Raw genomic sequence first — 12422 nt, forward strand, 5'->3', positions numbered from 1 at the left:
CAAAATGGAAGTAACAAAACTGAGCATGGCCACCATTTCAACGCAGCAAAAAATCCTGTGTTTGTTTAACAACAAAACTGTCCGTTGATGGCATTTGTCTGTCACTTGTAATCCAATGAAATATGTTTTAGATTTCTCTGAGTCGCAAACCAAAGGTACACTCCGAGACAATTTTATCAGCGTGGTGAACAAAAATTCATGTTGCACCGAGCTGAGTTGTATTGAGATCGAACTGAGGGAGCACATGTACATCTGTGCAGTGGCTGCGGAAGGCTGTGTTACTATGCCAATGAAAAATTGGGCTTAGAAGAGCAAAGGAACTGAGCCTCAAAACCAGGCTGTCGGCTTTTCTGACAACAGTAAAACACTGCCAATTATGCACAAAGATTAAAGAGTGCTTTTAGTTCATTTTTAAGTGGAAGTTATGTTATTCGAAGCAGTTCTCTTGGAGTGCACCTTGGGTTTGTGGCATCAGTTTGTCATTTGACTGAGTTGGATTCTCAAGCACCTAGTTGGGTAGGGCGTTCCTCTGGGCAATCCCTTACTTCCCCCCCCTCCGAAAAAACCCCTGTAATGGGCTGACCTTCCACCATCGTTAGTGTGGTATTTTTTATTCCGGAACCTAATATTTATAGAGCAAAAAATAGCGATTTCATTCAGTCTCTTTATCCCAACCCTGTAGAATATTTGTTGCGTCTTTGATTTAATACATTAATTCCATTTCACAAATTCTGTAACTGTATCAGACCTCTAAACTACAACTTGCAAAAAATACGACACTCTGTAAAATCTTTGTTTGAAATAAGGCATGTCTGGACCTGTGTTTAAGTGCGTGCAAGTGGGCAGAGAAATATTTAGTACTTCAAATTTACTAGGAAATGTGAAATGTTCCAGAAAAAAAGTTGAAGAACCGCAGTTACGATGGTCTTGCATCAGATTGAAGATTGAACTTTTTTCGCTTGGAGCATTTGCAGTGGTCAGTGTGTGAAACCAAATCAGGGTTGTCTCAAGAAGACCCCAAGTAAAGCTAAAACAGACGGCATTGTTACCAGGCCAACTCTTCTTCATTTGATTTTTACGGTTGCAATGTTAAATAAGTTGGCAACCTTTGATGGACAGACAGTGGCAAACACCAGATCTCTCCAGAGCTTGCTAAAGAGAGAGTTGGGGACATGAGTATCTCAATTGTTGGAACCAAAATGGTGGATTATGCGTCAGTGCACTTGGATAATTTGCACGCTGTTGACACATGCTGCGCTGCACACAAAACAAACGGCCATCTTGGTTCCCAAAGTCGATGCTACCCTCTCTATATACAGCTCTGGGTCTGCCCTGCAGCCTGCCAAACGAGCCGCCACTTTTCATAACATTGTAACCAAACATGTCAATTTCTCTCCATTGTTACTACCTTCTCCATACTACCATCATGTCTAGAATTAGGCAGCCCTGGTAAGGTCTTACCCGTTTGTGTTGCCTTCCAACTTCTCTTCGAATCGGTTATAATCACAGAGTTTGGATTGGTTTTTTTGTTTGGTATATTCATTTGTGCACCTTTCGTTTTCCCCTTCCCCTGTTCCTGTCTTTCTTTCTCTTCCGGCTGATTTTTCATCAGAGGAAAACATGGTTAAAGGGAATTGGAAAGTATTCCAAGAGTCAATCTTTCAGGACTTTTGAATGAAAATTGCATTACCTTTAACAGGTTCATTTTAAACTAGGCTCTTCATAAGGGATGTGTGATTTTCGTACACAAAATAATGGGGTCAAAGGTCATGCACCCCATTGTATTTTTTGAAGGGGTTGGTAAACTTCATTTTAGTGCACCTCAAGGGATTGCCAGGGCTAAGCATAAATTACTATTTTGAGATTTTTGTTGAAATTCTCGACAATTTCTGTTTTGGAATACAGTCATTTTGCATCAAAATATCCTGTTTTTAAAATCTGACATGAGAAAAAATTAATCATACTTGGTCGTCTAAATAAAGATGTCACCACTGGAAAAATAATTTTGGTTTGTTCGTTGCCAGGTGTAAAATAGGAATGATAGCATTTCACATAATTGCAAATATTGGAGAGAAAGAAAGACCGATTATTGTTTTGTGGGTTTTTATGCTGGCACGGTTTAAGTATCATGCCTTGGCCTCCGTGTATCCATTTGTCTTGTGGTCATGTACATGTAGCATGGAAGTATTCAACAACAGAAAAACATTGAAAATGGTTCACATTATGTGTTACGTAATACTTCTGTTTGGTTGCATGTTTCAGTTGCATGTCCAATAAAAGTTTCACTATATTTTCTACATCACGTATATACTGTTTTTTACATCTTCTATTCATATATATTGGCATGATGTATATTTGTGTCAAATTTTCAAAACTTATCTGATTTCTGATGAGAAGAACTTGTTTAATATTCTCGGGGAAATCCACTAAATATTTTGAATCGATATTCAGTGTCTCTGTTTCAGAGATGTACCACTGTTGTCCTTAGTCAACTTTTTAAGAAGCCTATTGTCCTCAGTCAGCATTTTAAGAAGCCTGTCGTCTTCAGTGTCTGTTTTACTTTGGAGTTTCTGATGATTGATAAAAACAGGATAGCTCTTCTTGTTGGAGACCATTTTGTGGGGGGGGGGTTTACAGTGGGTAGCACATTACATGTGATTTGAGAAACCTGCGGTAACTTACACTTCTTTGCTAAATGTATTGATAATGAATATCTTTTTCAAACCCCAATTGATGTGAAATACGCAATAGAAAGGTTTCAGAAGACCACTAGATTGACAGCAGCTCGCTCAAGTGTTTCTCGTGTTGTAGATCCCGTAGTGTTTGTTATCGTGGTGTTCATTGGTGTTCATTCATGGTATTGAATAAAGTAACCGACTGTCCCGCGCCCATGGGTCGCAGTAGCGGCTCTAGTACTCTCAGGATTACGAGTACCATAAGATATTGCCCCCAACCGTGGGATCTGAGAGTCGGGGCCTGGGATGAGTTGCCGGGATTACCAGGGATTAATCTATCCCCACGAATGAGGGATCAGCATGGTGGAGCGCACTTACAAGAAGTGGGCGTTGGTTTGTGAATTGACAGAGGGTCAAAAAGTGAGGGATTGGCAGATGCACACGTATTTGGGTCACCGTGTGCATGTACTTTTGCACAGGGTGTTATACAGCAGGGTTCCCACGGCCTGGACAAGTCATGAAAAAGTCATGGAAATTTAGTTTAGTTTTCCAGGCCTGGAAAAGTCATGGAATTTTGTAAAAATGACTAAAGTCATGGAATTTTTTAAACGCAGTGTGTGATTTCTATTACCAGATGAAAGTGCATAAAATGTGTGATTTTATTCGCAACTTTAATAGTCCGGATAGTCCAAGAAATTGGGTTATTGGGTCATGGATTTTTATGATTTGGTCATGGAAAAGTCACAGAAAAGTCATGGAAAAGTCATGAAATTTATTTGTCCTCTAGCTGCAGGAACCCTGTTAAGTATGCACTAAACATGGGGATGATTTGGTGTGGGAGGAGGGTATCATTTGCAAACTAATATGTCACTGTAGAACACTAGAAGATGCAACGTTCCATATGCTGTCCAAGTCCTATGTATGTACCTGTTAAACCCTTGTATTGGCTCATGATATTTACCATTGACCATATTTGACCTTTGACATTTAACCCCCTTTGCGTACGTGTATCTGTTGTCCTACTCAATCCTAAATCTTAAATATTGCATATTATTTGCTATGAAATACTCAACACTTAACTTAACTTTGTGTTTAAAAAAAAAAAAAATTGAGCTCTGACCTCCATGCCCTGTGAACTTTTGTTAACGACATATCTTGGTGTGTGCAGCTGATGACATCTCCATGACAGGGGACAACTCCTTGTTGACCCCGCAAGAGATCAAGACAATGGGAGATGACTCCATGCCCATCGCTAACCGCAAGTCCTGGGAAGAGGAGTGGATGTCTGGAGAACCGGTAAGAAGAATTTGTTTGTAAGTCCTACACATGTACATATGCCGGTAGTTGAGAGCATTGTAACATTTGGAATGTGGAGAATGGGTCCTGGCTTAAAATCACTGCTAACCGCATTTAAATCAACAAGTCCTCAATTGCTAAATGCTGCTATATGCTTCAGGTGGGACACTTGATTTCAAATTGCAATTAGATATGAAGATATAAAATGTCCTCTGAGCGTCGAAGAGTTTATGTCCCCGAAGCTTCAGAAAGGCTATGTCCTCATTTCTTTCAGAGGGCTGTGTCCTCACAGCTTCAGAAGGACACTTTGTTGATCCTGTCTTTGGTCTGATAGATCTGATCTTGATGTGTAAACATGTGGATAGTGCGGAACCTATTTTAGAGTTGTCATTTGTCATCTGATTTCCTGGAAATGTTCGAGCCTAAGAGTACATTGGCTGCTGTCTAAACCTGAGAAATCATTGGGGTTCTTGAACATTGAATTAACTGGCGAGTTTGCTGTTCCCATTTTCCGATACAGAATCTGAGGTACTACTCTGGCAGTGACTCCCTGTCAGGCCGTTACAGCACCCCGCAGTCAGGCAAGTATCGCGGTGCCATGCTTAGCCCACAGGGCTTTGACTCCCGCGCCAGCACCCTCAACCGCGACATTCCGCTGAGCGAGGCAGAGGAGAGCTTTGTGGATGGCGGCGAAGTCATCTCCCGCACCACCGAGATCACTGTGGAGTCGGCCGCCCCACTCATGTCCTCAAGCCCTGCCATGCGCCACACCCTGAACGTGACTACGCCCGATGGCAAGCGGGTGTCGGTCGGGGACCCCTACATTGACGAGGACGGCAAGCTGCTGGAGGGGATGGTGTATGGGCAGGATGGGCGTCCCGTGTCGGCTGCCCTGAGTGACAATGCTCCACTGAGCAGCATTCCCATCTTTGCTGGGTATGGTATTTCTCATGTCTGAGAATTCGAGTCTACATCTTGTGTTGCTTGACTGTACGTTCCATTCATGAAAATAAATAAAAGGGTGCTTCATCATCTAGCAAGGTTTTAGCCAAGTCCATTAGAACTTCATTCGTATTCTTTTCATAAGTCCTTTCACAAGTCCAGCCACAAGACCAAACAGGTTGCACAATGATGAAAGAAATGATATTGTTATATTTCATTTGAAGAGCTTATGACTTGGCTTAAGAGTGAATGAATGTTTGAGGACTTGTGCCGGACTTGTAGGGATGTTTTAGGACTTGTGCCGGACTTGTATGGATTTTTGAGGACTTGTGCCGGATTTATAGGGATGTTTGAGGACTTGTGACAGACTCAACTAAAACCGTATTTGATTTGATTCCATCTTCATAGGCTCTCATCTAATTGCCTGTAACCCTGTGTAATAATGCTTAAAGTTGTAAGACAGGCAGTTATGAACTGATTTTCCTAAGTTAGATTATATGTCGTGATAAATTCAATGGAGCAAGTAACAATTATGCACACAAGCTTCGAATAGATGCCATTTTTGGTCAGGTATGCTTTGGCTGGTGAAAATTTGTGTTGATCCTTCTGTGTAGTCTTGATTCCAGGATAGAACGGGAATTGACTCCGAAATGCTTGAACCAGCAAACACTATCATGCTGTGTGTGATTCAGTGTGCGCTCGGAACAGTAACAATTCCAGCATGCTGATCTAAATTTTCCCACCGCTTTCTCTAACTCCTCCCCCATCTGCCTTTCATGCTCTCTGGGCAGGTTCCTGATTAGTTTCATGGTGGATGCACGGGGTGGGACCATGAAGAGCTGCCGTCTGCCCGGCCTGCGGGTGGTCATCCCTCCCAAGCGGGCCTCGGGGCCCACCCGTGTCACCTGCCGCCTCATTAAGAAGAGCAAGCTGACCACGCCCCCTCCACTCCTGGAGAATGAAACCCTCGCCACGCGAGTGCTGGAGGTGGGTCCGTCCAACACGCAATTCCTCGGGTAAGTGGGGTTTTGCTATTTTCAAATTGTGTTTTCAGAAGGGTAGGCCGTGGGCTTGATTTTGAGTTTTTGTGTCAAAAAAGGTGAGATAGTTTCTGTCCAAAACATAGCCTCACTCACAAGCCCAGCGCTGATAAGAAGTTGATGGGAAGATTTGATTAGTGTGGTCGGAGAGAGTAATGTTCCCCCTTTTGGAGAAAACAGCAACAAAACAATGGCAACAGAGTTTACGAGAATCACATTTCTCTCTTTTTTTTTCTCTCTGGGTCATGGAAATTTTTTTTTTTTTACCACAGCTGGTCATTTGCTTCATTAGAATAGATAGTTTTCATTCAGCAAATCTCATCACGGCATTTCTCAGTTCCAGCATTTTTCTCCAGTTCCTCTGCTAATCCCATGCTGGGGTGCATTGGTTTCTCTCATTGATAATTCATGCTTTGTTTAAAAACTAAATTAGCATTGAAAGTGCATTTGTGATTTTAACGTACATATAGTGGTCTTCCCCCGGATAGTTTGGCTGGTTATTCTTATTGCTATGGGATTGTAAGGGATGAAATTGTTCCTACAAGCTAAATCTTGTTTCAAATTTTTTTTTTTTTTCGTGAGGCTTTGTTTTTCTGGCAATTACACAGCTGCTTCCTAACAGGGCATCCTGATGTCTGGAAAAGCTTCAAATTGACACTTGTGGCGCTTACGTCATTTTAGGCTCTAAAGTGTACTAACCAGTGTTCAAGATGTGTCTTGTAAAACAGTTTTTTTCATTTTGTTTTCTGCTGTGTTGAAACCATTGGTGGCCCCAAAATTCTGTAAATGAGAGTAATTGAAGCTGACTTACAGATTTAGTTTGTTTCACCAATTACAAAAATCCTTAAAATTGACTTCCTCTATATTTGTGATCTCTTATTAATTTTTTTGTTTGCTTTTTCTCTGTTTAAAAACCGCTGCAACATTTTGAAAGAAAAAAATAATAAAATTGCACTTTTTAAATTCCCCTGGTGCACTTCACTGCCCCTTGAATTCTGCCTCGTTCCTTGTCCCCCTTCCTAACAAACCCACCAGTGGCCTTGGCAACAAACTCATCCATAGTCCGCCCCTTAACGATGGCGAGCAGCTGGTCAACGGAATCATGGAGTTCGGGCCTCCTGCCGAAAAGTTTATTGGGTATGTGGTTGGGGGCGAAAGAGGAACCAAGAAAAAACAAACAATGGGGAAGTGATTTTTTTCTGCTTCTGTCGCATGAAGTGCCCGACCTTAGAACGTGTTGGCCGTGGTGTTTCCATACATTTCATCTGGTCACAGCTTGGTGCTAGAACCTGTGACAAGTGTTCTGTGTTTAGTTTTTACTCTGTGCTGTGTCTAGCCGGTGTGTTCTGGGTAGTGGTGATGTCACTGTTTTAGCATCTAGATATGTGTACAAGTGTACTTTTCATCAGCCTGCTTTCTTGATGCACGGTTTTCAGTGGTTACACTCTCTGGGTGGGTAGTACACTTAGGGCCACTTGGAATAGTTGATCAATTATTGAATATTCAAAAAATTTGTTTTTGAACTTTAACATTTAAAGGTGAAAAAATAAAAAAAATAGAAAGAGGGAAATTAAATTATTTTGTAACATAATTGCATTCCAAAAGGACACATGTGAGCAGCAAGTAACTTTGTTACCTCAGATACATACATGTATGCCTAAACAATGAGGCCAAAAGTTCACTCTTCCTTCCAGTTTTTCCTCTTCTACATTTTATTGGCATGTGATCCGGCTAGGACTTAGGGAATAAATTCCTACTGAGGACTGAACATCAGTTGGACTCCCATCATCCTTCGACTAGGGCACCGTCCCCCCTGTTCTGATACTTAATCAATTGGCAGACACACCAGACAAGCATGCCCAGCTAAGGGATTTGCTACCCATATGTAACCACATACATGTATTTGGTCGAAGGAAAGGTAGAATGCTCAAATGATCAGTCGAATGACTCGGCCTCGGTAGTTACTTGTAGGTAGGTTAGAGTTGGGACATGGGTCAACAGGTAGTGTCGGAAATGTTTTACTATTAAATATATACTCTTTTGAGGACAAAAAATCTTGACTTGTAGTCCATTTCTGTCAGATGGGTGTCAGTCTTGTGTTCATTTACATGGAAATAGCCACTCTCATTAATGATGTGCCCTCCAATTTTTAGTGATAGCGTAAACTTGTAACAAACCCTGAGATAAACTCAGAGAAATGCCGGAGTTCCTTTGTCTGACCTCTTCTGTCCCTCCCATCCTTCTCAATCCTTCGGCCGTAATCCTTGACCACTCCACTAGCGGCCTGGGCAAGAAACGAGTTCCCCTCCCCCCTCTCAATGACATGGAGCGACTGGCCTGCCGCATATTGGAGATGGGCCCATCTGAAAACTTCTTGGGGTATGTCACCGGCTGCTTGTGCCCGGTACCCTGCATGCCAGTCTGAAACTCAGTTTCTGACTGGAGAAATTCTTATTTTGAATTGTCAGTTTGAGAGATTCAAGTCTGATTTTTTTCCTTTCTTTTGATTTTTTTTTAAATAGAATTTACGTTTTTGGCATGGATTTGAATTTTATGGGAGCTTTTGTCTCAGCTACATGTAAAATTAGTTTCAAAACTGAAATTTGTTTCATATATGTACGTATCTGTTTTAAAACTTAATTCAAATTTGACACTGCTTTGACATCTTCTTTATTCAGGGTCAAATTTTCTCCCAGTTTAATAGACATTTCTTCAGTTGATAATTTGATTTAAGATTTCTTTTACATAAATTAGCGTAATTTTATCAACGAAAAAGCCCTTTTTGTAATCTTCACTTTGCACATTTCCTGTATTTTGCAGTCTGCATGACTGGGGTAGTAAACTGTTTGCTGTACTTTCTAAGTAAACCCGAAAAGATTATTCAAAAAGATGTGATACGTGTAAATTAAAATGTAAATAGCAGAAAGGAGTCCAAGTGGGGTTTTGTCGACAGTGATATATCTCCTCCCCCCAAAAAATATGCAACCTGAACAGAAACCCGGGGAAAATGTAACTTTCACCGTTACATATTTTCCCGTGATCAGCTGTTTTGCTCTGATTTACTTCAGAGTTCATTGTAGCCTTTTTTCCTAACCTCCCAGTTGCTTGCCTGATTTCACAAATGATCATAGAACAAGTTGGGTTTTCTCTATGCCTAGTAAATTAGACGGCCTCTGAAAGGCTGTGATGTGTAAACCAATGGATCGGATTATGTAGATGAGGTGTACATGTAATTAACAGGTTCTCACTCATTAAGTATTGGCCTATACAAATTATCAGTGCATGAATACTCACTTCTTGGGCCAATTTCATTAGCACAACATTTGGTTAAAGCTCAAGAAACCTTGCTTAAAAAACAAAGGTTACCAGCTCAAAATCTGTGTAATTATCATGCTAACCAAAAGACAGGTGAATACCATTCCAAGCCAATATACTGTACATCACAAGGAGTTTTGGCTGGTAACCTGATTTGTCAAGCAAGGTTTTTTCACGCTTTAGCAGATTTTGTGCTTAAGCAGCTTTATGAAATTGTCCTGCCCAGGTTGCAGGTATATTATGGAATTGGAGGTATATTTACGTGTATTGGCTATTAGATTTACCCACAATCAATTTGTAAGTAGTCCCAACCTGTAGGACCCCACCTTTACCTGAGGATATTTGTGAGTTTAGTATGTAAATCCATACCATCAGCACGCTTGAGTCTGTCCTCATTTGGTAGATAGGGTCATGTACCGAAGCATGTCTTCAATGTCAGGGAGTGTCTCAAAATTTTGAAATGTTCTCTGCCACAAACCCTTACGTTACATCTGCCGGGAACAATTTTGGATTGCCGACAGGCAATAACCAAATGATTTGGAAACGGTCGTTGCTCCATTTCAGGAGTGTCAATAGAGCAGTGCATACATGTACCGGTAAATCCCGGTAGGGAAAACAGGAGTATGAATGTTGAGACATTTCCTCTCACAAGATTCAGCATCATCGGAATCTTTCTCTGCCCCCATTTTTCCCCGCCGTTTTCTCCGGGACATGTCATTTTCCCCTTTTTTTTGCATGAGTTCTGCATCTTGTGCATGGTTGTTAGAATCACTAGCGTTGCAGACAGTCATGCATTTTGCTTCGGGTTTCTCATGATTCTTGTATGCATTTTAATATATTTCTGCCAAAATGTTGAATTTGTGTTGACTTATAATGAGTTGGCTTCTCTCAAAATGAAAGGCTTCAGGTTCAATTAACAAATAAACAAAATTTATCCTCACAAACTAAAAGTTTAGAAGCAAAACTGCACAATTTTCACCAAAGCTTACTTTAAGCTGTGAATGTCTTTGTTGACTATAAAGCATGCCCGTCAAACAGATGGTGTTGATTGAGAAACATTTTAGCAGAGTTGAAGCTTGTATTGAAAGAAGCTGATTCACTTTGAATGTTTGTCACATTGGTACACCACACATCACACATTAACACAGCTACAGACTAATACGTAATAGGACTAATCCATCCACAAGTTTAAGAACATGCCCTCACACAGACAGCACCATGGATGACTGAGAGCTTGTAACAGCACACACTCAAGGGCTTAGAACAAATAGTGGAGCACCAACATGAGACGTGAACTGCAAGCAGGAAAATGACCTCAAAACCGTTTGGTGTACAGTGCATGAAAAATGTTTATGAAACATGATAGAATGCACCCCTAACATCACCACCACCTAAAGGCTTGGTGCAAATTGTCTTGCAGCACAAGATGTGGAGAGTGTTATGAAAATTTAACAGTGAAAAGCTTTGGAAAATGGCCTCACTAGTACAAAGCAAACAAGCATTGCTGTGTAATGGAAACTGGAGGGGACAGCGGTGTTGTTAATTTGCCCATGCAAATACTGGTACTGTTGATGGAAGCATTTTTGGATGGCGTGGTTGGTACATGTCTTATCAGTGATGTTATTTTGGATTTCAAATAGGCTGATGCCAGCTGCCAAGCAACCAGCTTCATTTTGATCGTTTGCTTGGCCTTAAGATAGCCTTAAAAGGAAATGGGGCTCCGTTTTTGCCTTGGGCATTTTGAACTTATTATCTTATGGAGATTTTCTATTATGTTGTCCTTGGTTATGCAATCATATTTGCCGGATGTTACAAATAAGAATCACCGAAAAAGTTGAGAATTTCGCCAGTCCTCACTCTTATATGTAAATCTCCAGGTGTCTCATTTCCATTGGCAAAGACTTATTCCGTTCTTTTTGTACCTCTTACATCATGTAAACCTTTTATCTTTTAGCTTATCATTTCACCATTTTCTCATCCTTTGCAAATCTTACTTGAGTCCTTGTTTGCCATCGTTCTATGGTTCTCTTATACTTGTGTCCCTTTACAGTTTTTACATTGATAATCTTCTTACAAACTTTCTCCAATCTTTTCAGAAGTTTGTAATTTTACTCCTTCTGTTGAAGTTATTTTTTTATGTGTGCCAACTGGAGCAGACAGACTTGCTGAATATGAACTTTTCTAGCCAAGTTTTTATGACGTGCTTAGCTGATTTCTTTTCATACTTGTTTGTCATATATACTAGTACTTGTCCATTTTCTGTAGTTGGCTTTCTAAAGCTTAGTTGTAGGTAGTTCAGTCAATTCTTCAATTTCACATAGAATGTGCACTGTATGCATACATTCAAATTTGTCTACTTTTGTTTGAACTCTAGTTTCCTCCCATTTTATCACCTTCCCCCCACTTTTTTGGCACTCATCGGACCTCTGTTGCTGCAGTCCATGCCATCCTGGCTGATTATCTTTGGTCATTTTTCTCCTAATGTGCAGCTGTTCAGTCTCACTTCACTTGGCAAAGTTTCAAGGGGAGGAGCACTTTTACACCTTCACTCTCACAAGTTAATGATCAAAACCCACGGAGCGCTCTTACATGGGGGCCATTTTGAAGATGCTTCAAAAAGGCACACATCCACTCATGCACAAAACAGCACATGTCAAATACTCGCGTTAATAATGACGGTGATGGCTGGCTGACTTGGCACCTCAACTGTGACAAAAACTACTCTCCAAACATTTAAGACATTTTGACCAAAGCATACACATCTTCATGCAACCTCAGCTCTTCATAAAGACACAGTGCACTTCAACTCTCATTATCACAACATCGAAACAGCTACATGACAACACAACCTGTCACCTACACAGAAGCACAAGCAATGACCCAGGTGTTTTCTTATCAACTTCTTGACGCATCTCCTCACGTTCTCTGAACCCATTCAGTCCCGTTCTGATCGAGGTGCCCCACTTTGCCTCGCTGCGGGGCAAGGAGCGTGAAATCGTCATCCTGCGCAGTGAGAAGGGAGACACCTGGAAGGAGCACTCGCTGGATGCCAAGGACACGGAGGTCCACAAGGCCCTGGAAGGCTACGAGGGAGACGGTAAGTCAACCTATGATGATAAACCAGCACTGTTATCGGGTTCTTCACTGGAACTTT

At 41.1% G+C, this 12422-nt stretch overlaps 1 protein-coding gene across 50 annotated transcripts in view; it reads left to right on the forward strand.

Annotated features, from left to right (window-relative positions):
- Positions 1–12422, forward strand: part of LOC110973034 (uncharacterized) — a 173678-nt gene that overhangs the window by 104354 nt on the left and 56902 nt on the right. For 45 of the 50 annotated variants that reach the window (XM_087130110.1, XM_087130109.1, XM_087130113.1 and 42 more), the window contains 6 exons: positions 1435–1449; positions 3844–3971; positions 4492–4907; positions 5705–5929; positions 6989–7090; positions 12208–12365. In XM_087130110.1, coding sequence (XP_086986236.1) covers positions 1435–1449; positions 3844–3971; positions 4492–4907; positions 5705–5929; positions 6989–7090; positions 12208–12365 — 1044 coding nt within the window. Of the gene's footprint in view, positions 1–1434; positions 1450–3843; positions 3972–4491; positions 4908–5704; positions 5930–6988; positions 7091–8233; positions 8333–12207; positions 12366–12422 lie in introns of all 50 variants that reach the window. The other 5 variants (XM_087130101.1, XM_087130112.1, XM_087130126.1 and 2 more) reach the window with 3 other exon arrangements.

This window comes from Acanthaster planci, linkage group LG19 (genome assembly GCF_054643075.1).
Source record: "Acanthaster planci isolate LZ-2023a linkage group LG19, COTS_SCS, whole genome shotgun sequence".
NCBI lineage: Eukaryota > Metazoa > Echinodermata > Asteroidea > Valvatida > Acanthasteridae > Acanthaster > Acanthaster planci.